Consider the following 27525-nt stretch of genomic DNA (forward strand, 5'->3'; position numbering starts at 1 on the left):
CTCGCACCTCATTAATGGTACTAAGTGTAGTTTCCTAGGATAGGTTAAAAAGAAGCTGAGATGACGATGACGTACCAAGGAGGAAAAAAATTGAATATGCTGTTTGAGCACATTATTCACCGAAGCCCCAGTGGCCTAATGGATAAGGCATTGGCCTCCTAAGCCAGGGATTGTGGGTTCGAGTCCCATCTGGGGTGACTATACTTTTGCCTTTAAAATAATAAAACTTTTTACCTTTCCTCCTTCTTAAACAATTATAGCGAAAAATACTAACTTAATTTTACTCTTTAAAGATGGAAAATGTATGCGTGGTTTTTCTAGGTGTGAGGCTACAGTTTGCGAGAATCAACATACTCCCATTCCCTTCTTCTGAGCCGTAACCCCATTAAGATTTCTGCTAAGTCAGTACGTTGAATTTTGACATCCCCTCTAGACATAAAATCTTCTCAAAGTTTTCTATTTCAAATTGACACCCACTTCCGACGTGCCCTCATTTTCTTCAGTCAATGGTCTGTCACCGAATGGCGTCTGAAATGACGCAGTCAGGAAGGGAACTAGGACCTTCTTTCCCCTTGCCCGGCCTGTCTTCAGGCTCTTCAGTAACACTCGGCTTTCGTTTGCTTTTGTCTTAACACCTTAGGACGCCGCTCGGTGTTCGATTAATAACGCTCCGCAAAGAAGGGAAGTGAGACATTCCACTGTCCTGCAGTCGATAGGGGAAGCCGGCAGTCTGGTTCCGACCGTACCATTAAGCGGCTGAGCAAGGGGGTGGTGAGGGAGTAAGAGGGGAGTAGGGCGCCGTCCCGCGCCAAGCTCGGACGACGGGAAAATGGCGGCCTTGGGGTCACCGCTGCGTACTTGGCGAGGCCTTCTCCGAGAGTTGCGCTACTTGAACGCGGCCACAGGCCGACCCTATCGCCACACCCCGGCCTATCGGTACCTCGTGAAGGCTTTCCGTGCACATCGGGTACGGAAGCCCGTGTCCGGGGGCTCCAGCGTCCCTTTCCCGGGAAGGGAGGGAGAGTCGGGTCTGGGCAGGGTGGAGCGCGCCTGGCCTTAGCCCTCATTTCTGAGGCTCTGGTTCCCTCCAAACAGATCGAGGACCGGCGGGAAGGCAAAGTCATCCTGGGGTGGAGCCGTCCCTGAGGATTTCATTGGCTGTCTTTGGCCTGTGTGGAGGGGAAAGTGAGAAGGAAGTGAAATGGCGGAAATAGAGAGGGACAAGAAAAAAGATGTCCTTGGTGGAGAGTGTAGAGTCCCAGGCCACAGCATCTACCCAACACTCTCCTTCCCGGAGGAGAGCTATTCTGTGAACCGGTTTTTGATGCAGAGAGGAAATATTGGGCGCTTCTTGAAAAGCAGGACTACGCCGCTTCGGGGAATGGTGCCTTGCAGAGCTGAACTAGAAACCTCTAATGAGGTGGTACTGTGAGTTACAACATTAACGCGATATGTGACCAGACAACAGTTTTTCCGCCTGTAGTAGATAAATATGTACATATGGGAGGCCGTCATTCTTGGAAAATCCCTTTGTGAAATCCGCACTCCTTCTACCCCTTAGGCAAGATCGGATGGAAGATAGTTTCTTTCTTCAAAAGGGGCAACTGAGGCTCGGGGACAGTTGACCTGTACAAGCACATGTATAGGAACAGCTAGGCTCTAGGTTACTCGGTTCCCAAATAAGAGTCTTCCATTTAATTGCTGACTCTAGAGTTCCTGATCTGGCTTGGAAAGACGTTGCAGCCTTTCTCAGAAATATAAATTGGAGAGTCAGCTTGGGCTTTAGCAAAGGAAACTTAGCGTCTTTTGAGCAGTGTGGGAAAGGGGAGAACCGTCATCCTAACTCTTGATTTTCTGAACCATGGAAGTTAGAATGCAAAATGTTAGAACTAAACTTCAACTAATTTTTTTATTTTTTTTTTTGCGGTATGCGGGCCTCTCACTGCTGTGGCCCTTCCCGCCGCGGAGCACAGGCCCTGGACGCGCAGGCCCAGCGGCCATGGCTCACGGGCCCAGCCGCTCCGCGGCATGTGGGATCTTCCGGGACCGGGGCAAGAACCCGTAGCCCCTCCATCAGCAGGCGGATTCTCAACCACTGCGCCACCAGGGAAGCCCTCAACTAATTTTTAAAAGGTCACAATATTAGGGACTGTTAGGAACTTGGCTAACAACGACGAATAAGAGCCACATGGGTGCTGTCTTTTAAGAAGCTTACAATCCACCCGAGGAGCCATATAACCAAGGACTTAGAATAAACAAGTGCTAAGGGAGTAAATAGACAACAGGGGTCCTGGCATACAGACGGGGTAGGCTTTCAGGAGGAAATTCATTAACCAGGGACTTGAAGAATAAATTCGAGTTAGCAAGTAAATGGGGGTTGGGGAAGATGAGGTCCAAGTAAAGAAGGTGCATAACTGAAAGCCCAGAGGTGGAGGAACTGACAGGTGAGAGCTGCTAAGGTTTAGGGTGTGGTGGATGACGTGGAGGAAGATGAGGTAGGTGGTAGGCAGCAATTTAAACTTTATTGGAAATGTAATGGGAAGTCACTCTTAAGATTTTTAAGGTGACATGATTATAGTTGTACCTAATGGAGGCAACATTATTGCCCTTGAGAAGGCCTTGGTAATGGCTCTGAAATTCCTTGGAAATACACCTGAAATTCATGCTAAAAATTCCAGAAACACCACTCTGTGAAATGCATATGAGGATATGGGGAAGGGTTCTATTTCCTGCTGGCTCAGAGCTAACTCAATAATCTATGCCCATTTTCTCTCTCCTCTCCCTAGGCTGAAGGGATTCAGTTAGGGAGGGATCTCCCCTTTCTCCATAGAGAAAATACAATTTTCTATTTCATTAGATCTCTTGGTCTCTTGTGGTTCATTTACTATGTAATATTGCTGATGCTTCTCTCCTGACTCCTCTGACTCAGGCTGAATCAAGATCAGTTACGTTCTGTCCTATACTAACATAGAATTCCTGTTTCAAATTCTATCAATTTAGACTTATATAATAGAAATGAATGTTACCCTTTGTTGATGCTTGACATTAGTGTTGGTCACTCATAAATTTTTAATTATAAAAAGTTAAATTGATTAAAGCAGATGAATTTTATTTTTGAGCAGCTTATAGGTGCCATTTTCATATATGTGATCTGCAAATCTTAAAGCACACATTCTAGTTTTCAGATTCCAAACCTAGATATTCAAGTAAAGAAAGGTCAAAGAGAGACATGTAGGCAGTGGTGCCCAAAGATTAATCCACACTTGAACAGGGCTCCTTAAGTCATTTGAGGCTATGCACACATCTTTGTCTTACCTTTCCTGCCCCTTTCTCACAGCCTCAGAACATAAAACTAGTCAAGTAAAGTCTGTGTACTAATTTAATCTGGAAGTTAATTATGATGAAGAAAAAACAAAGTTTGTAGTCACTTTGGAATGGATATGACATTTCCAGCTTCTAAAGGTCATCAGAATACAGATTTTTCAGATGAATAAGTAAATTGTGAGAGCGAGTATAATTAAGTAGTATGAACATATGCATATTACTTTTATTTATAAAACCTTCATTTTGTTAATGGTGAGGACAAAGCTATTTTTCAGAAAAATAAGTTTTTAATTTTCATTGAAATGAAAGGCATATGCCATATTAACCGAAGTCCACAGTCACATAAAATAAAGCAGCCCTTCATTTGTTTGAAGGGGAGAAAGTTCTGTATTTTATTCCTTAGGTGACGTTAATGATCAGTGACCTGACTATATTCCCCATCTCTGCCATTAACCAACCATAGAGCCTCTCTGGGCTTTAGTTCCCTCATTCGTTAAATGAGGGTGTTGAACCAAGAGATAAACTTTTTTCCAGTATTAAAATTTGAGGACATGATGAAATGCTTCAGTGAAACTCTTTGTAAAATTCCTCTTTGATTAACAGGTGCCAGCTTTCCTAATCATCAACAGTTACAGAGTGCCCCTATATATGTACAGAGTGCCTTTATATATGTTATTAAGTATACACAAACACATGTTTGTATGTCCTCTGCATTTACTTTCATTCTAGAGAATGCTTGTTTAATGAAACTTTCTCTGTGGACCTGTATCTGCAGCTGGGCTGTTAATAGAATATCTGACCTTGCTACTTCTCCAGGTCACCAGTGAGAAGTTGTGCAGAGCCCAGCATGAGCTTCATTTCCAAGCTGCCACCTATCTCTGCCTTCTGCGCAGCATCCGAGAACATGTGGCCCTTCACCAGGAATTTCATTGCAAGGGTGAGCGCTCAGTGGAGGAGTCGGCTGGCTTAGTGGGTCTCAAGTTGCCCCCACAGCCTGGAGGGAAGGGCTGGGAGCCATGAAAATGGAGAGATTCCTTGGATGCTGCCTTCATACAAGAATTTAATAATTTCTATCAATATGTATTTATCATTAAATTTTTTTTAAAGTTTAGGGGTTTTCTCTGAAATTTTGTTGACTGAATTTCTCTGAAATTTTTTGACTGAGGTTTTCTTAGGGAGGTTTCATCTTTACTCTCAGTGAATTTTCTGAAGTTCCTACACTAGGCTGCTTGATGTTCTTGATTTACTTTTAAAACTCTTTAGTTTTCTTTTTAATTTAAAAAGTAATACAGCCTATTAAGGAATTCAAATGGTACAGACATAAAATAAAGCCCTCTTACCTTTTCCCTTGTCCCTCCCTCCCCTCTCCCAACCCCATTACCAGGTGGTAACGATTACTAACAGTTTGGTGGGCATGTTTCTAGATGTTTCCTATGCATAAACAAACAATTATACATATATACCTTTTATCTAAGTACACAAATATGATGTTAAGGTCCTGGTAGGAAACAGATGGCACACTCATACAGGGTTACTGAGGAGAGTTAATGAAGGGATATTTATAAAGATGTGGGTTGAATTAAGGTCAACAAGACAGTGGGGGGCTGTTATCTCCCAAGCCTGACAGAGTTGACCCTTAGGTATAAGAACATGGCCACCACTCATCTGCAGGCTGCAGGAAGGCCAGGGAGAGGGCAATGGAATGAGCACACTGACCGCTCCGCTTCTGCCGTCTACCTTCCATGTCAAATTGCTCTTCCTTCTGAATTCTGTCTCAGGGTGAAGGGCTCCATAATGCACTTGGCTGACCAAGTCAAGAACTTGGGCTTCATTCTGTATTTCTCTTTCTCTTCACTCTCCAGATCCAGTCAGTAAGTTCTGCTTTTGCAAGAACTGTTAGCATCACTGTCTCTGTCCTAGTTGAAGCACTGGAAATCTTTTGGCTGAACTATTAAACTAGACTCATAAGTGGTCCCCTTGCCTCTAAAGCCCTAAATTCCACAAATAAAAATTCTCTGTGAACTACCAATAGTTCTTTATCTGTGCCCCCTTTGTGGTATATGTCAGTTTCTTCTGGTATTATAATTGTAGACGTATAATCTCTTTTTCCCTGGACTGTCAGCTCCTTTAGAGTAAGGATGCTGTCTCATTCATTTTTGTAGTCTATAAAGCGTCTTCCACAGTGACTTACATAGACAATTATTCAGTCAGTGTTTTGAATGCAAGGCTCAGTTCTACTCACTAGGAGAAAAATCTGAACAAAAATACTCCAAGCACTTCAAAACATCATCTCTTCTAAGAGATTAACATTAGAATAATAGTATTAAGAGGTCAAAACAAGCATTTGTTCAATTGAACTGATCAAAAAAATAAAAATGTTTAACATACTATTTCCCCCTATGTTATTTCATGGACATGGGTATATTGTTATCTGAAGATGTTTTACTTTGCTAAGATGAAGAAAGCAAAAGGATTAGGATAGATTGATGTTTTGATTCCTTTAGTTAAAATATTGTGTATATAACAAATAACTTTTTTTCTGGCCGAGCCGAGCAGCTTGTGGGATCTTAGTTCCCCGAATAGGGACTGAACCCAGGCCACAGCAGTGAAAGCGCTGAGTCCTAGCCACTGGACTGCCAGGGAATTCCCATAACGTTTTTAAAGAAAGAGATTTGAGGCAGAACTGCCGAAAAGGGTAAGAAATACTTACGGGCTTGCAGTCATATAGACCTAGGCTTTAATCCCATCTTTATCATTTACCAGCTGTGTGATCTTGGGTAGGTTAGTTGTCCTGAGCTTGTTCCCTCTTCTGTAGAATGAGAATGCCAACAAGGTGGTTGTAATAAGTGAGACTAATGTTTACATAAAACATTTGCACAGTACATAAGTGCCTGACAAAAAAGAAAAACTTGTTTTCTTCTTAAACCACCGCACCCTTATTCTTTCATCATGAACCCTTCCTCTAAGCCCTATTGCCACCAGTCTCCTGAAATACAGACAACTTATTTCCCATGGTTTAAATGATTTGCTCAGGCCATTTCTGTCCTTATATAATAACCTGGACCTCCTATCAATGGTCTTACCATCCAGAATTAGGTGAACTCAATGTTAGAAATAGACGGAATTGACTGTATTAGTGATAAACTTTCTATACTGGGAATGTCCTAAAAGTAGGGACTCCTGAGGTTTTGGCACTGTGTTAACTCACTGTAGTTTTTGATGTGGTATATGCTTTATCACATTCCTTTGCTGTCTCTTCTGACTGCCAGGGAAGTCCCCACATTTTTTAAACTTATATTGAGGTATAATGTACATATAATAAATATACAGGTGAATGAATAATGACAAATGAATGCATCTGTGTAATAACCACACCAATAAAGCTATAGAACATTTTCATTGCACCCCAAAATTTCCCTTGTGCCCATTTGCAGACAACCCCCCTTCCGCACACCTAGTCCTAGGCAACCACTGACCTGCTTGCTGTAATCATAGATTAGTTTGGCCTGTTCAAGTATTTCCTCCAAATGCAGTCATATAGTATTTACTCTTTTGAGTTGGCTTCTTTTGCTCAGCGTACAGATTTTGAGGTTAATAATCCATGTTGTTTCATGTACCCATTTTCTGCATTTTTCATGACCATTTATTGTTTGTTTTTTTTTTTTTGTACGCGGGCCTCTCACTGCCGCGGCCTCTCCGGGGCCTCTCCAGTTGCGGAGCACAGGCTCCGGACGCGCAGGCTCAGCGGCCATGGCTCACGGACCCAGCCGCTCCGCGGCATGTGGGATCTTCCCGGACTGGGGCATGAACCCGTGTCCCCTGCATCGGCAGGCGGACTCTCAACCACTGCGCCACCAGGGAAGCCCATGACCATTCATTCTTAATCCACTGCAGTCTGGTTTTTCGCCCTCTATTAGAACTGCCTTGCAAATTTACAAATGACCTTCATGCCACTAAACCCAATGGATCATTCCTTCTCTTGCTGACTTGTAGGGAGTATTTGCCACTGTTAACCTTTCCTTCCTTTTCTCTTGGCTTTCATGATACATTCTCTGCTTTCTTCTTTCATTGTAGCCATTTGTCTTCAGTTTCCTCTTCTGTGTATCGCTTATATGTTGGTGTTCCTCATGTTCAGACCTAGGTCCTTATCTCACACTCTACATGCTTTCCCTGGGTGATCACCTACATTCCAAGGCTTTAATTATCATCAACAGGCTAACTCCAGTCCAGCCCCCCCTGCCAAACTATAGACCCGTCCAGCGGCAAGACACCACCACTTAGGTGACTCAAAGGCATCTCAAATTCAGTGCATCGGGCTTCCCTGGTGGCGCAGTGGTTGGGAGTCTGCCTGCCGATGCGGGGGGCGCGGGTTCGTGCCCCGGTCCGGGAGGGTCCCGCGTGCCGCGGAGCGGCTGGGCCTGCGCGTCTGGAGCCTGTGCTCCGTGGCGGGGGGGCCGCAGCGGTGGGAGGCCCGCGTACCATTAAAAAAAAAAAGAAAAAAAAGAAAATTCAGTGCATCTAAAATGGAAACTCCTTCTTCCCCCATAAAATCCCTGGTGTTCCCTGTTAGTTCATTGACATTCTCACTTAGCCACTTAGAAATCTGAGTTATTCGAGACTGCTTCCTTTTCTTCACATCCTCAGCTAACTAATCGCTAAATTAGATTTTACCTCCTAAGAATCTTGACTCGCTATTGCTGCTACCCTAGCGCAGACCTCTTATCTCCTGCATCTCTTCTCTGAACCACTGCCCTCCCTAATTGCTCTCGTTAAATCCAAATTGTGCTCTTCAATCAATCCATATTCCACTATGTACAGATCTGATCTTGTCTCTCTCCAGCTTACAACCCTTCAAGTTAAACTTTAACAAGGGCCTGCAGGATCTGGCCCTTGCCAAATATCTTGAGCCACATCTCTACTCCCCTTACATTTGACAGTCTAGCCATACCGAAATTTGGTTCTAGGAGCCACGGCTTTCTTTCAACATTCTGCTGCGTGTGGCTTGCGGGATGTTAGTTCCCCGACCAGGGCTCAAACCCACGCCCGCTGCAGTGGAAGTGTGGAGTCCTAACCACAGGACCATAAGGGAAGTCCCCCAGAATTTGAATTTTTTAATCTACATTTAAATTAACAGGAACCATGTTTATAAAATTTGATGTTAGGTATGTACTCATGCCCCAACGATAATTGCAGTATTAAATTTTACTATATAGCCTTTATTTATTTACTATATTAGTTTATAAATTACAGTAAAATGCAGAGTTGTCTGCTCTGGATGGCTAGCAAAAGGTATGCTACTTGTACCTATTCTAATTTTTAATTACCTAGTTTCTAGCATGTATAGATTAAGAGTATATACTGTTCTTATAAGTTCCTGTTTCCTTATGAGACCTTATTCCTGAAGGAATGGATATCATTGCTAGAATGTACACAAAGACATATTCACAGAGGTTTTTGTTTTTTCAGATAAGAGTTACTAAATTTTAAAAATTAAAAAAAGTTTACAAACAAAGAGAACAAACTTCTGTTAATGATAGTCTAGGTAATTTGGATTAACCCTTCTGTTGAAGACAGCTAAAAAACGTGGATGAAATTTTTTTTTTAATTCTTAAAATCATTAAAGAGCTATTAAGATAAGTAGGGAAATACTAGGCCAAATCTTAGAACACAAGAACCAAGAAAAGTAAGTGCAGCACACAAAGGCACATTTTTGGCTTCAGGGCATTTGCCAGTTTAGTAGCAATAGCTTCAGTATTGAAACTGACCTGTATTTTTGGTGGGATTATAGGGCTAGTGAGGCAAAAGACAAAGTCCAGGGCCCACCAAGGTGGGCTCACACTCACTTTAAACTAGGACCCTGGAGTTCACCCTCAAGTTTGAACTGGAAATTAAAAAAGCCCTTGCCAGGCTTTCAGACCATATTTTTGCCATTTTGGTGCCAAGGGAAATTAAAGCATTGAATTTGTATCACGGTGATCCTTGACAAGTACTTCAAGTTACTATCAGAGAAAAATAAAAATCCTCTCTGGAGAAAGATAGCATTAAGCCCTACTTAGGGCTTATATTATGCCTACACATAGTTTTTCATATACATGTTCAGCACACAAAGATAACTAGACACAGAAGAAAACAAGACCCCATAAGTGAAAACCAGGAAATAGACAACAGAAACAGAAACACAGAAAACATCAGATATTATAATTAGCAAACTCAGATTACAAAACAATTATGATCACTAGGGTCAAAGAACAGCCAACCTTGGGAATTTCATCAAGGAACCAGAAACTATAAAAAATGACTTAGATTTGAAAAACCAAATACAAATTCTAGAACTGAAAAACTAAAGAATTTAATGGATGGGTTTAACAACAGACTAGACACACTGGAAGGGAGATTAGTGTGAACCATAAATTTGTCAGGAAAAAAGCATCAAGAAGGTAGCTTGGCAAGACAAGGTGGAAAATGTGAAGAGAGTAAAGAGACATAGAGGAAACAGTGAAAACTTTATTTGGAGGTCCAGAAGTTGATGAATGACAGTATTTGAGAATAGCTAAAAATTTCCTGGAATTGATAGATGTCAGTTCACAGATTCTAAAAGCTCAGTGAATCTCAAGCAGAATAAATAAAAATAAATCCACACCCAGATACATCATAGTAAGTTGCAGAAAACCACAGGCAAAAAGAACAAAATTTGAAAGCAGCCAGCTGTCTTCAAAGGAGTGACAGACTGAGAACTGACTTCCCAGGAGCAACGAAGGCTGCAGAATGATAGAATCTATGTGCTGAAAGAAAATAACTTCCAACCTAGAATATCCATCTAGAATTGAGAAAGGCAAAATAAAGGTCTTTTCAGATCAACAACAATGGAAGAGTTCCTTACCAGCAGGCCAACACTAAAGCAAACCCTGAGGCAGGGTAGGCAAACTTCCCTAAAAAGCTAGATAGTAAATATTTTAGTCTTGCAGGCCATAGGGTATGGTATCTGTCACAACCACTCAACTTTGCTGTTGTAGCGCAAAAAAACCACAGACAATAACAAATCAGTAAGCCTGGTGGTATTCCAATGAAACTATTCACAAAAATTGGCAATGGGCTGGATTTGATGGGTCAATTGTATATTGCTGACTCCTGTTCTAAAGTTTAAACATCAGACACAAGGGAAATGACCCCAGATGGAAAGGCAGAGATTCCAGAAAGAAAGCAGAGTGGTAAATAAACAAACATCGATTATATGAAACTTGGTTTTAAAAAACATAAAGAACTGGGAATTCCCTGGCGGTCCAATGGTTAGGACTCTGCACTTTCACTGCCGTGGGCCTGAGTTCCATCCGTAGTTGGGGAACTAAGATCCCACAAGCTGCGGGGTGCGGCCAAAAAAACAAAACAGTAAAGAACTAAAACACATGCTTAACAAGAGCATGTATCTTGGGAAGAGGTTAAATGGAGTTAGTTTTCTAGGTTCTCTGTATTATCTCTCTGGGGGAAGTGTAAAGACTTTGATACATTAAAAACGCCCCTTATAACTTCTAGGGTAACTGCTAAAAGAATAAAAACAGACTAAAATTTTCAAACTACTAGAAGGGGAAAAAATGAAATGATTAAAAGGCAGACAAGAAAGGAGAGAAAATTAAACATAAAACAGGTGAGACAAATAGACAAAATAAGAGCTTTAAACTCAAGCACATGTGTAATTACATGAATATGAATGATTAAATGCTTCAATTAAAAGACAGTGAATATCAGACTATTGAAAAAAAAAACGGTTGTTTTAAAATAAGAGATACATCTAAAATGTAAGCAACCAGAAAGGTAGAAAGTAAGAGAGGGACAAGAACTAAAATCTCTTCACTGACACATAACATTTCAACATTTTAGTGTATTTTCCTCCTAAGGGTATTGTATATGTAATAGGGCATTCCTCTCAGACATATTAATTTGTAAATTTTTCTTTTATTGTAAGTAGTTTTCAAAGGATGATATTCCAAGTATTGGAGTTGTTTGAATTTTCAGTTCTCTGAATAACTGGTGGGAAACTATCTGGTCAGTTACTAAACACTAGGATGATTCTAAGATTTTTGTTGGCCCAGTATGCATTTAAAGGGATCTTGGGGGAATTCCCTGGTGGTCCAGTGGTTAGGACTCGGTGCTTTCACTGGCAGGGCACAGGTGCCATCCCTGGCCAGGGAACTAAGATCCCTCAAACAGCGCAGTGCAGCCAAAAAGAAAAAAAGGATCTTGGTACTATGATTGTTATTTTACGTAAATTTTTTACTGATGTTGATATTAAATTATAAGTTCCAAGACAATGTATATAAAATCTTAATGAAACAAAAAAGTTTACCATTATTTCCTTGCAAAGTACCTATGTCTCATCTTAAGGAATTAATATTTTACAAAAAAAAAGTTAAAACCTCAGGGCAAGGCTCTGGGCTAGGATTTTCTGCTAGCTCATTTAGTCCTCACAACAGTGCTATAAGGTATGTATCTTCATTAGACATGAGATTAAGAAATAAATCGCTGCATGTCCCCACAGTTAGTAATCGGTCGACCTACATCTGGAATGCAGGGTGATGGCAAGCTAAGAACCCACAGGCTTGCTTTTCTGTTGTCAGGGCTGCTGATACACTGAAAAGGCCTTATCCTTCAAATTTAGCTCTCAAGCAGGAAAAAAATTCTCTACAAGATGACCTCCTTTCCTTTGTTAGAATACTGCTTAACTTTTATAGCTTCTAATTTAGACTAACAGCTTCCTGCTATATATATAAGTAACGATGACAAATCCGAATGGGGTAGGTGGCCTGTTTCGTAGTGCAGTAATTTCAGGCGTTATTTCCTGAACCTGATTTATTCCAGTTGGGGGTGCTTAAAGCCTCCTTGCATAGATTAAGGAAGATGACCCAGCTGTCAGATATCCAGGGCTCCTTCTGTAGAGGGTCGGGCAGCAGTGAGAAAGGAGTCGAGGCTACACGATTTTCAGGTGGGCCCTTGAAAACGAGTTAATCGGTCAATGAATATTCGTCAGGAATACGCCCGGATTAGCTCCTAAGACTGCTAACCTCCGTCGAAAGGACGGGTATGGTCTCTACTTACTTTAGACTCGGGCTAACCCTCTGGCACACTAGCTAGCTTGGGCTGGTTAGCCAGCACAGCGTGCAACGCTGCCCTAGCAGACCAGCAGCCTGGAGCGTTTTCGCGCCCGGGGCGGATCCGGCTCTAGGGTCCGTTGAGGCACCAGAGTCTCGCGAGATCTGTAGGGCTGGGGCGGGAGAGGCCCGCGTGCACGCGCCCGAGAGCCGTTAGGGTGGAACCCCTCCCGCACGGGGCGGGCGGAGCAAATACAGTTGGACGCTAGTTGGTGGAGCCCCCGCGGGAAACGACTAAGCGCGAGGAGCGTGCGCGCTCACGTCGCGGCGACGGTGGCGGCGAGCGGCGTCAGAGCTTGAAGGGGGGGTTGACGTCTTCTGGCGGGTGGCAGTGTTGGAGACGAGAGCTTGGTTAGCCGGTATTGCTTCTGTCCCAGGAACCCGACGGAGAGTGAGGGAACGAGGGTCGCTTTCGGGGGCTGCTGCCTTCCACGTACGCGTCGTCGTGAGGAGCGCAGCCCGGACTCTCCTGCAACCCCTCCAGCTCTCTTTTCCGCACGCCTCGAGGCAGCGGCGGCAACCGAGACAGCGTCTCACCTTCCCCCACCCCTTCCCCTTGTCCCCCCGCCCGAGAGGGCCCGGTCTGCGCCCCACCCCCGTCCGTCCGCTCGCTACGCCGCCGCCATGTCGGCGCAGGCCCAGATGCGCGCGATGCTGGACCAGTTGATGGGCACCTCCCGGGACGGTAAGTCTCTGCCAGTGCCCTGGGGGTGGGGGAAGGGATGGGGAAGGCGAGGGAAGGGTCTCCGCGGGCGCACCTGGGCTTGTGTGTGTGGCTGAGTAAGGGGCTCCTAGATTGGTAACACGAGGTCCCGGCTCCCGTCCCATCCAATCAGGGCTGGGCAGGCGGGCCTGGGGGGCGGCGACCGAGCGGATTGGCGGGAACTGCTGCCAATGGGGTCAGGCGGGGCCTGGAGGCCGAAAGGAGAGTTTGAGCCTTGAGTGTTGACTTGGCTGGGACGGGAGAGCCCACGTCTCTTTTGCGTAGGCGGGCGGCCTGTTTTGTCGCTGATTAGGTACCTGCGGACCGCTAAAGCCTCCGCCCCCTGAACTAATTCCTTAACCCAGAGCTTTGGGATCAGTCCTCGTCGCCGCCTTCCAGAGTATCCAGGGAGAACTGGCCCCCATCAACCACCCCCTTACCTGGGTCCGGAGAAAACCTTTACTAGGAATCCAGTCCCAGGGATGAAACAACCATTCTTATGGGAAAATCTGACCCAAACCATGGTTTCTTGAAGCGGGTGTGTTTGGCCCATTTTGTGAAAAGAAGGATGTTACGGCCTGTTTTTTTCCGAGAGACCTCCATTTTGTTAGACAATTTAATAGAGGCTTTGTTCAGTAAATATTGACAAACCTTGCTTGTGCCCCGAATAGAACCATTTTGAAAATGTGGTGCCCAGTGAAGTAGAATTGAGGGGAAACAACGATCCTTTTAGGCGCTTAGGTTAGAGCTTGTATAGAAAACCACTAATGCCTGGATAGCTTTTTGTCATAGAGAATTTCTAGATAAGATGAAATGCTGATGCTTTTTTGGTGGTGATAATTAGTAATGTACTCTTTGATATTCGACTCAAATCCATGCTAATATGGAGGAAGGGTCTAGTTCACTACTTTTTCTCTTAAAGACAAAGCCAATACTTGCTCATTTTTGTATGTTGCTTGTTCAGGCAAATAGTTTCTTAGCCATTAAAGAAATGCTTTTTTTTGACAAGTTATTTAAATTGTTTGATGTAAGAGAAAAGGCACACTCAACTTTTTAGCAGTCGCTATTATAATTTCCTTGAATGCTTTGCAGCAAAATATGTGCGTAAAACATTTTATCGAATTCAAATGTTTTAGCAGTGTATACTTTGCATGGTTTTTCAGTGTTCCTAGTTCAGTTGTAATAAATACCCACATTTGGAACGTATCTTCCTAGAACGTATAGAAAAATAGGTGTAGATCGCAAACCTATTTGTGGTTGTGTAGAGAGGAGGCAGGATTGGGAAGGAAATGAATTTCATTTGTGTAGTAAAGCCTTGAAAGTTAACGTTAATTAAAAATGCCACTGGAGAAACTTATCAGTTACCATTTTTCACTTTTAGATAAGAATGGTTTTTTATAACATATGGTATTGAGAAGGGACTTAATCCAGAATCTTACCTAACAGAATAATCTTTGTAGTAAAATTATAGAAATCATTTCATTTAAGACATACTTTACATGATCCTTTTAATCCTAGATGGGTACCGTTTTGGGTACCTTCTGCATGGATTGAATTTCCTAATTTTACTGGGAGGGTAGTTGGATCAGAGTAACTACTATCACCTGATAAATTTCCAAAATAGGCAGCCAATCTAATATTGCAAAGCTGAATTAAAATGTGTGTGTGTGTATATGTATGCATATACGTATATATATATATATATACACACACATACACACATATACGTACATATATATATTTTTTCTATTTGTGTAATTAGCAGACACTTGGGTTTCTTAAAAATCCACTCTGCTTTGTATACAAATAAATTTATTTTTATGTGTCTGTTACTGGATTTTTTTTTTTTCTTTTTTTTGCCTCCAGACTAAGAGGATTTACCAATGAACCCATGTTTACAAGTCCACGATATTATTTAGCTGAAATGACTGGATTTTCACTGCTGTGTTGGGCCAGAAGTAAGAAACATACTACTTTCAAGGAAAAGAACTGAATTTTTTTTAGATACCCAAATTAGTTATTTTATGTATATAAGACAAGAATCAGAGTATTCTTTTCCTTCTTACCAGATAGTTAATGAGTTTACATACTTCATCTTATGATTCAGGACCTTTAAATAATTAGGACTTTTTTTTTTTAGCATACAGTCAACTTGAAGTTATCCAGGGATAGGGGGACGTGGATACCTTCCTGAATAACTCATGTAATTTGAAACCATATAATGGGAAGCTTTGTATTGGACACAGGAACAGCTTACAGGGAATGCTGTTGGGTGCCTTTGGTACTAAGAGGTGGAAATGGGGATCCAAGAGGTGGGAGAGAGATGGAAAAGGTAGGTAGGAGGGTATTCAAAGCAGCTGTGTCCAATTTTTTTTTTTTTTTTTGAATCCCAGAGACTGACTATAAAGCAACCACTCATTTTGTCAGGGTGGCAGTAACCACCCCCTCAACTCTTAGTGTCCTGTCTGTGAGGGAATCTGAAGTGGCACAGGAGGCCGAGAGTACTTTCTCTTTTACCTTCTTTGCCCCCCTAATGAAAGATTTATTTCCTCTTCCCCTCCCCCAAATTAGAATTTTTAATTAGTTTCTTTTTAAACTCCTTGGAGATTTAAGTCTGTTAAATGTAACTTACTTTGAATTACTTAAATCGGTTAATCATGTAGATTACCTAAACTTTACTGAAATTCTCAGAAATAGGAGTTTTAGTAGTGAAATGGAGAGGTAATTTTGGATCCCTGGGCACTCCCAGAAAGGACAGTCCTGGGTGAGTGGTGGAAGTGGGAGGCTTTGGACAACCAGAGGGCAGCATGATGGTGCTGGGAGGCTGGGCAGGGGGATGACCAGGAGGTGGGAGAGGAATGCATAAGGGAGGTGGGAGGGCCAAAGACAAACTTTGCCTTCTTTGCAATTTTGCCTAGGGCCCTGGTGGTGGCAACCGCCTGTGTGCCACTGAAAATCGTGCCGATGCCTGGCATACTGCATAAATGGAAGCAGGGTACCGCGTGAGTTGAAACATTGGTCACACTATATAAAGTTTGTATATGTGAATCAGTGTAACTCATACCCATGTAACTGGGGGTCTGACTGTATTTGGATTTTTCTGATAAGGCATCATGGGCTAAGGAAAAGAGCACTGGGCTGAGACTCAGGAGACCTGGTTTCTAGCCCCAGCTGTACCTCTAATTGTAACTTTGGGTAAGTCACTTAACCTTTTTTGCCTCAAGTTAAATCTATAATTTGTTAAATGAGAAGCCAAGTAATTTCCTATGTTATCCTCAAAAATGTTGAAAAATAAGTATATTTTAAGTTTTTTAAAAGGGAGGAACCGTAACTAGGTATAAATTAGTATCTTATTTTGTCTGAAGTTTAAGATACATTAAATTTTATAATTACCTTTGTTTTAGTTGTTAGCATTAATAGAAGGGAGAGGGGCAAGTTGTCTTCCCCGAACATACTCCATTTGAAAGCAGGGAGGAGCAGCACAGGAGAAGTCAAGCAGCAGTTCAGCTGAATTGTCTGTGTGATGGTTGGAGGAACCTAGTGTCCTCACACAGACTGTAGTTACTTTTGTTGGGTTGGTTTAATTGGAAGGATGTCCCTTAGCTAAAGCCCTTCTGCCAACAAGTGCAGTTTAGTTATGAGAAGTCTCTGGCCCTGACCCCAGAAAGGCCTTGCAAGGTTCCAGGGATAGGAATTAAACAAAATTGAGGGTGTGAATTTAGATTATATCCTAAGTTTAGCAACTAAAGAAGTTACAGAAGGTAGTTTTGGGGATTAAATACCTCTTAATTGCTTATAACCCTTAAATGGGAATAGAGACCATCTCGTAAAAGGTTACACCAGGCCAGAAATGGAATCTGCCCTCAAAAACAACCAGTAGACTAATGGAATTCAGATTATAGATTAGAATTTTATAGCATAGTTAGTTGTCCGTTATGGTTAGGGAATGGTTAGGGGAAGTTGAAGCTTTCAGATAATTTTAGCTGTTTTTGATGGTAATCCTTCTGACCATATGATGTTCTTGCTCAGTTAATAGAGTACATTAGTCATAATTTAATATTTTTGCTGATCACGTATATATATGGTAGTTGTAGTTTATGGGATGTAAAATTAAAAGGATATGCATCCTAGGAGATACCTAGGAAAATACAGTTCAGAAAATCATTTACTTGTACCTAGTACCTAGTTTAGTGATATGTAACTGTTGAACCTATAGGACAGTATGACCTCGCTGGCTTTCTGCAAAATAAATTATTGAATCAACGATTGAAGTAGCGTTTTCTTCAGTGGATTTTTTTCTTAAAATCATCTTTACTGTAATCTGTGTTCCTTGACTTGTCATCAACACTGAGAGCATTTTCTTTTCTTTTTCTCTCATTAACATAATGAATCATATTTATTTCTTGGTCAGTTGTAAGTCATTCTTCTATTCCACTTGGATTGTTCATTTTAAGTGAAGGAGGCATAGCCTTTAATGTGCAAATATACATTTTTTTAAATAATTATGGGCTATATCTAACTCTAGAGCTTGTAAATTCTTTAAAATTATAAGAAATTTTAGCAAACATAAGGTTAAGTAGTTAAAGGTAAACTTAAACAGAGTTTTAGTAAATATTTGATTTTATCGGAAGTCCAGGCATACCAAAACACTGAAAACTCTGTTAACACCCACATAGTGAATCCATTTAAAAAAACTTTAACTCACTTTGAACTCTGAAAGCTATTTGTCTACAGAACAGCCCAGGTGATAATAATATCACCTCTGACAACTCTGCATTGTTCTTGGATTCTCTACAGTTGTTTAGCTCTCCTCAAGTAAATCTATGCTTCTAAGACATTTCTTTTGCTTCGGGTAAAAAAATAAAAGCAAAGAAAAATCATTTTGTCTGTCAGTCCATAAGCTTTATAAGCAGCAAGTAAATACTTTGATTTGGTTTGGGTTAGATGTCATATAAGGATAAATGGTAGTGAGCTACATGTTCAAGATGGGTAGCAAGAAGTCAAGGGCAAGTAGGTTCATGGATGGGGGTGAGGTTTGGTGAGGGTTTCAGTACCAGGTGGTTCATATCAACATTAAAGCTTGATGTCCCTAATGGTTCAGGCAAGTTTGGGGTTGCAAAGATAGGCAGAGGGCTTAAAACAGTAAGTGTGGCCAAGACTAGATAAATGAAGCAGGTACTCCTCAAGAATGGAATTCCAGAAAGGTGCTTGAAATGTTAGTATATTCATTGAGGACACATAATTGATTGTATACCCAACTTAATAGTCAGTCTACTGAGAAGTTGTAGACTGTGAAGATGAGGAAAGTTAGAACATTTTGGGGAGAAAGAATGAGGGAGTGGGAGGGAGGGTAAGTTTATGACAGGAATCTTATGGATTCAGCACCTGCAAAAAAGTCATTCTGTTCCTTTTCAGTTTAAGATCTCATACACTAGCAGCTGCTGGGATAGAAATTAGAAGGCAAGGCCAAAATAGATCAGTTAATCAGTTTTGTAAGATTACTGAGGATAGAGAGAAAAGTAGTTTGTAAAAACTCTGAAATTGGCTACAGCTTAGTGTTTTTGTTTTAACTGAGTAACTTATGACTGAGAAGTCAAAGCCATTAGAAAGTAACATGTAACTCAATCAGCTGAATAAATGTTATATTTTTCTATTTAACATGGCCTAGAGAAAGGAGTCTTCAAAACTTTTTTCTTAAAATACTCTTACTAGATACTGATCCTTATGTTCTAATTTAGTTGTGAACCATGTGCAATGATGTTGACCTCTGTGATTCAACATGAAAAGAATTTAACCAGCTGCCCTTGCTGAATCTTTTGTTATGTCTCCTGAATGCATGGTAAATTGTTTTTATTTTCTTGAGACCTCAGGTTTCTGCCGACATCAGTTTTCTCTTTCAGAGTTAAACTCTCCAAAGCTTTGCTTTTCAGTAGAATAGGTTGGATATTTATTGGATAGTATCTACAGTATATATACACCTTGCTGTTCAGCTGCTTCTATATTCTGTCCTACTACTATGATATACCATATACACTTTTCAGTTACTTGAGGGTGTGTTTTAGATCAGGGTTGGCACTATGGCCCACCTGCTTTTTGTAAATAAAGTTTTGTTGGAACACAATCATGCCCATTTGTGTATATATTGTCTGTAGCTGCTTTGCCTTACAACAGCAGAGTTGGGTAGTTGCAACAGAGATATATAGCTGGTAAGCTTAAAATATTTGCTATCTGGCCCTTTAAGAAAAAGCTTTTTGACCATTGTTCTAGATCAGTGTTTATCAAAAATGTGGTGCCCAGATCATCAACCTTAGCATCGCCTGGAAACTTGTTAGAAACACATATTCTTGGACGTACCACCCCAGGTCTACCAAATCAGAAGTTCTGGGGATGGGGGCCAGCAATTTGTGTTTTAAGAAGCCTTTCATGTGACTCTGATGCACATTAAAAGTTTGAGAAACTCTGTTGTGGATAAATGTTTCCCAAATGTAAATCACATATATCACCTGTACTATTTTTTACCCTGTTTTCTTTTTGTTTAATTTTTTATGTCAACTCACTTTCTGAAAATTTAAGCTAATTTTAAAATGAAAGTTTATGTCACCAGAAAAATAAATACAATGAAAACAACATGGTGTTATGAGATAACTAGAGTCTGTTGTCACTTACCCTATGCTAAAAATTAGAACTCATTAGCTGTATTAAGTACGTACTAAGCACCAAGTGGAAACTTTTTTCTTGCCTTAATCATGATAAATAATCACTAGTGATTGAGTGGTGTTTAAAATGTCATGTTGGTGAAATCATATAACATCTAAAATTATTTTTTGTCCAAATCCTGTACTTTAGGAAATACTGTATTAGTTGCTCATATGGAAGGAAAGCTGCTTGAACTGTATATACCTAAGCCACTGGGTAGAAATGACTTTTCCTTAGAAATAGACAGAAATACACACCCATGAGATGGAGAGATATAGAAGTCCCCAGAGAGGTCCATCTAGACTTCTGGGATGAAATTACGTATTTAGCTTCATCTTACCTTTCCATTAATGTTTTGGTCCATGGTGGTCAGCAATTCTGCAGGATTTCACCAACTTCTTCCACAGTGGGATTGTGAAAGGTGCTGGCTGTGAGAAAAGCTGATTATCAAAGAAAACCCCTGGACTAGAAACTGGGGGGAAGTGCTGTGATTCTGCATTATGGACCGGAACCAGCAAGGCATGCTTACTAGAAAAACAGTTGATTCACCTCAGATTTTAGAATTTTGAGAAATTCTGGTATGAAAATAAATCAAATGATTTAATTTGCCTCATAGTATTAGAGGGAATACTTCCCCAGACATGGTGTTCTGATACTGGCCGATGTGTTTTAGGGTGTAGTAATTGATAGGACTAGAACCTGAATATCCCTAGGTTGTTGAGTTGCTTCACTTTTTTTCTTGCTTTCTTTTTCTTAGAGATTATGGACGTACTTGCTTCTGTTGTCGTTTGACTCTGCAATAAAGTAGTGACATAGGACTCTAATTCTCGAGGGACTGAAAGTCCAGTAGGGCGTGAAGATTGCACATGAACAGTTACGTTTATTTTTAAGTGATAAATTCTGTGATACTGATTGCATATAGGTGTCTAATTTTGAAAAAAGTTTTAAAAAACATAAAAGACCACCAAACACCTATAGGAGAACAAGTGTTATTTGTTCATTAAGTAAAGTGTTACAAATGAAGTCGCTCATGTTCTCCTTCACAGTTTCAGTCCTTTCCCCCAAAGGCAATTCTTGTGACTATGTCACGGTTTTCCAGTTTTCCTGCTCTGTTGTTTCAATAGTTGTAAGGCTCAGTCTCCTTCATGGTAATCTCTGTTTTTCATTTTAACTTCCTTTATCATTGAGTTGTCTGTTGCCTCTGTCCTTTGATATTCTTATTTATTTTTCCTTTTTATTTCTTCATTAGTTTTAGATTTGGGGAGGCTCTGCTTAGCGTTTATAGCTATCACCAACTATGGAGAACTTGTCTCTAATAGACAAATCAGCCAATTACTTTTTCTTTGGTTCTTTTCAGCTATTTCCTCATAGCCAGAGAGAGCTTTCGTTACTTCTAATTTTGTGTATAAAAAGTTCTGGATGATAGAAGGCACCAGATATCCAGAGTAGGAGTATTATTGTATCAGAATTGCAGTTCTGCAAGTAAGTATCAAAATATGAAATTTAGCAGGCTGCAACTTTTTAATGACTGACTTCCCTTTATGACATATACCATAAAACAAATGTATATAATCCACTTTTAGGACTAAATTTGTGGGTAACTGTTTATTCAGGCTTTTCTAATGTGTGTCTTAAATCTAAGAGGAGGAATATGTTGATCTCCTAAAGCATATATCCCCCTGGAAGAAATGTGATGGCGTTGAGCCCTGCCAGTGACCAAGATTCTGTGCTTGTATAATGAGGGAAGATAGGGTTGTGGCAGGGGTGGAATAGAGCCCTTGGAATGTAGCTACTTCAGTATTTCTTTCTGCACATTTCCTTCACCATTCTGTTAGCTCTTAAAGACCCTGAGCTTTTCGTCCTGTTACCAAGGCTGTTTCCCAGTCTCATTCCTTATTATTTTTTTATATGGATTTTCATAGACAAGTAGGCTGATAGATTTAAAAAATTATTTTAGCATTATTAATCTTTGGTCATATTCAGCAAGAATGAACTTGTTTTGGAAATTTCTTCTGCAGTGGGCATTGCATTTTTAAAATGTCGGGCTTGTCATGGTGATTATGGTGGGGGTGATATTGGTACCTATTTGTAATGATAAACCTGTAGGACCATATGAAAGAATTAAGAGGGATGACCTTTCAGTACCCTTATTTTTTGCATTTTCTGGGGGAAAGGAAAGCCTCTACTAATACTCAGTATGATTTTATAAGTTCTGTTAGAAAGAATGACTTGATATTACATTTGGAAGGGAGAATGCCTTAATTAGTTTTTCCCGCTGCCATCTTTGGCTGAGTATTTTTTCTTTCCTTTTGTAATAAATGTATTCCTGAAAAGTTTGACATGTATCGAGTCCTATTAAATGTTTCCAGAGCATCAGTAATCATATAATGTTAAGACATGGTAGTGAATCTTTTCATAAAATAAACCCTATACTTTGTACTATATAAATATACAATGAATTAAACTGTATTTATTAACAAGGTAACATGGAGTAATAAGAGTTTTTTCTTTTAAGGTTACTATAAAAGGGTTCTTATAGGTGAGCTTTAGGCTAAATTCTAAAGGAACAACAAAGGTAGGTGGGAGATGTTAGTGGATTTGGTGAGACTATTGGAGGAGTGTGTAAAAATGATCGAATTTGTTCTTTGCTATAATAGTTACAGTGAAGCAGTAGCTTTTATCTTGGTTCCACGTGAAGACATAGGGGTTTACTTGTCCATATGAAGACATGTGTTTTCTGTACAGGACAGGTCTCTTCCTGCTCTGTTACTAGACTAGAAATTGGTCTTTATATAGTTCCCACATTATTATGTGGAGTCCTAGCTTATGTTGTAGGTAATAAGAAGGTGGAACATTTGAAGATTGGAGGGCACAGGGAAATGAGAAGCTTTAGGCTTATTCACCTCTCTTTCTAGCTCTGGCTTTCCTTTCACTGAGAGGGCATGGAATTTATTTCAGAGGGAATGTGCCTGCCCTGTCCCAAGCCAACAGTGACACGTGGCCCCTAACAAGTATGCCTGTGGGGAGGGCTTTGGTTGTCACATTGGAGAATGTGGGAGAGCTTTTCCTCTTCTGGCCCCATTTATAAACTAGGATGCTTCCATTTGCTTTGTGTGCTGTTGAGTTTTCTCTTCTCTGTTTTCTCTAAGCTAAGCTCTTAGCTGATTCTGTACAAAAGAAATACTAGTTGTTTTTATAAATTGCTTGCCATTAATGCCTGATAAAATGCGGTAAAATAAGGATTCTGCATACCATTATATATGTCAAATATTACAAAGTTTAAGGTTCTTTTGAAATTACAATACTAAACTCAGTTCACTTTTGCTTAGCCTTCACAGTTGTTGATCACATAGCATGGTCATCCACTCACAGCTTAAAAAAATACAGGGAGCATCGGAGAGAATGGGTAAAGTAAAATTTTGATGTTTTTAAAATAGCACCTAAATCTATGAAAGTTGATTTGATTTATTGTTTGTATGGGTGGGAGAGGGTGGTTGGCGCTGGAAGGGAGGGGGTGGATATTGGGAAAATAGCATGCACCATGTAAAATGATGTCAGATACCATCTAGGCTAAGATTTTTAAGTGTTGCTACTACAGTTTAAGTCTGTTTCAGAAAGGGCAGGACCATAAAATGGCAGTGTTGGGATTTACAGTGGGTTTATCTTTCCCTCCCTACAGATTGAAGGAGATTTTGAGAATAGCAATATTTGAGTAGTTTGGACAGAAGCCTTCTTTTTAGAGTGGGCTGTCCATATTCCCTGAGTAAAACTGCCTCAGTAGCACCTCATACTCTGTTAACGTGACTGAAAGACCTTGAGAGGAATAATATTTATTCTAGTTTTTATTGTATACCTATGACTCAGGTGTTCTCAAATATAGGTTATGATTCATGAAACTCATGAAGAGGTTGAACAACAGAGGTTAAGAGAGTTGTTACTCTGAAGGTAGTTGCTTGGTAGAAAAAACATTAATAGAAATTTTGATGCTTCCATTCAGATGAAGAACACTTTTCCTTTCAAAGTTCTAAATCAAGTTTTTAATCTCAAATCTCATCATTATAGTTATGTACAAAGCCTAATTATTTAGTATTATGGAGGTCACAGAGAAGAGAGCCTGCCATGTTTTTATGGAGAGGGCATTTTGTTGTTGTGAACTCAAATAACTTGGTCTAACCTCCGCCCCATTATTTTTAAACTTTTTTCTTTGTTTACACATTTAAAATCTGGGTGCAGAAAAAATTAAATCAGATTTTACCCTAAAAATATTATTCTTGCCCCAGCTTTGCTATTCCCCTACATGAAGCCATTTGCCAAAGCCAGATACGACTTACTTATTGTTTCCCAAACCTTCCTGCCTCTATAAGCTTTGTCAAAGGTATTACCGCCAGTTTGGAATGCTCTTCTTTCCCCTTTCCTTTGGTCTAAGTCCTGTCTTTCCTTCAAATAATGGCTTCTACTCATTGCATGAAGCCTTCTCTAAACTCTTCAGTCCTTGGTGGTCATTCTAGTCTTAGAATTCCTGAAGTACTACTATTTGGTAGTATTTCATCCATTACAAACATTCATCTGGCACTTGGATCATGCTTCCTTTTGTATTACTTGTTACTGCATTTAAATATCCTGTTTCTCTAGGAAAATGAGGGGCTCCTTGAGGGTAGAGAGCTTGTCTTAAATGCCTCTTTGTAATCCCATTGCCTAGCACAGAGGATATGTTCAGTATTGGGCTTGATTCTATTATTTGGATCCAATATTAGTGTAACAGAGCAATTGTTCTTTTAACTTAGGTTATTTTTATAATGAATATATACCCAGAAAACCCAAAGATAAAGTACATTGAATTAATAAAGTAATTCCTTGTATTATAAGGAGATTTGGTTCATATTTGTTCCTTATTAATTATAGTTTCCCTCTCCCCCCTCCTTTGTTTTTTAGTGGGTGCTGTTTTACCTAGTTTCTTTTGAAAAACATGGTTTGGGCCAGATATATTGACAGTTTATATTACTAGTATTTTTATTTTAAAATTCTTTGTTGGTTTAGCCAGATTATACTTTCATGGCTTAAGCCCAAATAAAATACATTTATTAAATACTGTATGGTAATATAGTCAAATTATTTTAAAATGTTAACCTTAAAGTCTCTCAAGTAAAATTTAAAAAATATCAGTAAACATATTCAGTTGCTAGTACCTCTCAGGGTATTTCTGTATCTCAAATTATTAGGAATTTTATTATTTCATTGTTACAAAGATTTCTGTCCTGTACAGGCTGATATTTGATAGCTGTATTTATTGTGTTTGCTGCAGTTATCAAATGTTTATAGAGCAACCATTCGTATGTAGTGAGGAGTTATTTAAAAATACTTTTTGGCATTTATAGAAACTGACACTTAAAGGTCCTCAGGGATGATTTTGCTTAATTCATATTTGGAATTGTTCTCATTTTATCTGATAGCAGTGTCTTCAAGGCACATATGTCTTAATATTAGATTTATGTCGTGATTTCAGAGGAAATGTTTGACTAGTAAAACTTCAGAGAATCTTGATTTTAGTCGAAGGCCTGGCTTGTCATATTCTTGAGCCATTAGTTTGACAAAGCACTGAAACAATACTGCTGTTGCATTACTGAAAAACTTAGAAACTTGTAGCAGGGAGACTTCTAGATACGTAAGTTTTTTTTTCTTCAAAAATTTGTATTATCTTTAAATTTCTTAGCATAATTTGGGTACATGCGAGAAAGCAAAAAGCCTCTAATAAAGCATTGCCATTCTGGTGTGAGCTCATCAGAGTACCATTCTGACATGAGCTTAAGGCCCTCACCAAAGTCTTGATGAAATATACTTCATAAAAAAACATTTTTCAAAACCCCAGTTTGCCCAAGGACCACTTTACAGAGCTCCAGCCTTGGACTTTTACCTGTGATCAGTCATATTCTTCTCTAGGGTTACACTTGTTAAGTCAATATTTTAGAACAAAACAAAACAAAACAAAAAACCCTGATTTTGTTCACTTTTGTTTTCATATACAAGAATCTTTACAGTCAACATGTACTTCTAGATGCTATATTGAAATTGCTGGCAGAGTCTATTCTATACAGACTGAACAATCTGGCCCCTTGTTTTATTTGTAAAGGTTCAATGTATCTATGCCTGCCTACTTCAGTCTGCAAGGGAGTGTCAGAAAGGCCCCGCATTCGCCGAGCCGTGAGTTATCACTAACTTTTCAGATGTGTTAATGAATGTGGAACAAAAGCAGTTGTGTTTAAAAGGAAAAAAGGACCATCAAAATAACCTTTATTATAGTAGCAGGCGTGAACACTAAATTAATTATTCCAAATTGTGGTGTCAAAAATAACCTACTTTAACTAGAGACTAGCCTCTAGAAAACCTATTGTTGAACTGCTCTGAAGCTATCATTTTAGCTATAAATTACTATTCTTAAAATTTTATAAACCTGGTTGTAAATGAATATGTTCTTTAAGTCTTTTTAACCAAATTAAAACAATTTGAACAAAATCTTACCCCGCCTAAAAATGATAGTATTTAGTTGACTTTGAGTTAAGCTCTTCAAAATAAGACCATGTGAAAGGGGTAAAGTTTTAACCTTTTTTGTTATTCACATGTGAAAAACAAATTAATTTAGATAATTGAATCACTTCCTAGATGAAAGTTTTTAGTTCAGTGGTGTTTAAAGTCTATTTTGGTACCAACAGTTCTCGCTTCAGTAATTCACCAGTAGGTTTTCATTCATCAATGACAATATCAGTTTAGGGCTAAAAATAAAACACGTTCATTTCCTAGGGCTTATCATTTTACTTAGAGGAAATGTCCTTAAGAGTCCCCCCACCCCCCAAAGAGATTCTAAGCAAAAAAAATGTAACTAACATCTATATTTTGTTAATATAGTTACCTTTCTTTTTCTTAGATTCTTTAAAGTTTTGAGTAGATAGGCATATTTGATTAGGTTGGGTGCTTCTGTTGCTTAGGAGGTGTATTATGTTAAATGAAGACAGAATGAATTTAAATGTACCCGGTTTGGCCATATATAGCACAGACTACATAAAACTTGGAGGTGTGGGACCTTTGGAGGCATTAAAGTTAACATTTCATTTAGGCAGTATGCCTTTGTTTGACTGGTGTGTAAGTCCTTCTTCCAGGTTTGTACGCTCTTAAACACGTTATTCTACCCTCTCTAACTCCTCCCAGCAGCAAAAGGGAGACACTTCAGCTGGAACAAAATAGTGGAAGAAATGGCGTCTGGGGTTCAGTGGGGATTCGCAGTGTGTATGCAATGTTTGCAAGATTACTTTTTATGTTTTTCAATTAATGTAAATAATTAAAATATAAATCAGTGCTTAGTGTCAAGTAGGGAACATTGTATACCAGTAGAAATTCTCCTAGTGGGTCTGCTGCAAGTCACTTAACCTCTTGGGGCCGCAGTTTCCTCATCTGCAGTATGAAGGAGTTGGACTCGATAATCTTTAAGGTCCATTCCTGCTCTACATGCTATGCTTTTCTGAAGTACTCTGTTTAACAGAATGCATTGCTTTCCCACTTTGACTATTTGAATTACATGTGCAGTACACATACTGCAACTGCATGTTGTCTAAAATAGTTTTTCTGTAGGATATTATATAAAAACTAACCCCTCTTGAGCTGATTTAT

The 27525-nt window shown here is 39.8% G+C and overlaps 2 protein-coding genes and 1 non-coding gene across 20 annotated transcripts in view; all 3 read left to right on the top strand.

Moving 5' to 3' along the window:
- The first annotated feature begins 124 nt into the window (after positions 1–124).
- Positions 125–197, top strand: TRNAR-CCU (transfer RNA arginine (anticodon CCU)). Its single transcript has one exon. It is a non-coding gene; the product is annotated as a tRNA-Arg (tRNA).
- Positions 198–722: 525 nt separating this feature from the next.
- Positions 723–4435, top strand: FMC1 (formation of mitochondrial complex V assembly factor 1 homolog). Its single transcript, XM_067747179.1, has 2 exons — positions 723–967; positions 4141–4435. Exons 1-2 carry the CDS (start codon positions 830–832, stop codon positions 4342–4344), a joined length of 342 nt encoding a protein of 113 aa, XP_067603280.1. The 5' UTR covers positions 723–829; the 3' UTR covers positions 4345–4435.
- An 8260-nt stretch (positions 4436–12695) lies between these two features.
- The window catches only part of LUC7L2 (LUC7 like 2, pre-mRNA splicing factor), a 57538-nt gene continuing 42708 nt past the window's right edge, over positions 12696–27525 (top strand). For 2 of the 18 annotated variants that reach the window (XM_067747164.1, XM_067747172.1), the window contains exons 1-4: positions 16409–20739; positions 23196–23272; positions 25994–26064; positions 27067–27140. In XM_067747164.1, the coding sequence (XP_067603265.1) occupies positions 20733–20739; positions 23196–23272; positions 25994–26064; positions 27067–27140 (229 nt within the window). In that variant the 5' untranslated portion in view covers positions 16409–20732. Of the gene's footprint in view, positions 13153–15036; positions 15129–16088; positions 16173–16200; positions 16366–16408; positions 27145–27525 lie in introns of those variants that run through there. The other 16 variants (XM_067747161.1, XM_067747162.1, XM_067747165.1 and 13 more) reach the window with 16 other exon arrangements.

The sequence above is a fragment of the Pseudorca crassidens genome, chromosome 8 (genome assembly GCF_039906515.1).
Source record: "Pseudorca crassidens isolate mPseCra1 chromosome 8, mPseCra1.hap1, whole genome shotgun sequence".
NCBI lineage: Eukaryota > Metazoa > Chordata > Mammalia > Artiodactyla > Delphinidae > Pseudorca > Pseudorca crassidens.

What these genes read in the sequence shown, in the direction of transcription:
- FMC1 (XM_067747179.1), top strand. Translation starts at nt 830, where the DNA reads ATGGCGGCCTTGGGGTCACCGCTGCGTACTTGGCGAGGCCTTCTCCGA. An exon ending in AGGCTTTCCGTGCACATCGG is followed by an intron (nt 968 to 4,140) that starts GTACGGAAGCCC and finishes CTACTTCTCCAG; the next exon opens with GTCACCAGTGAGAAGTTGTG.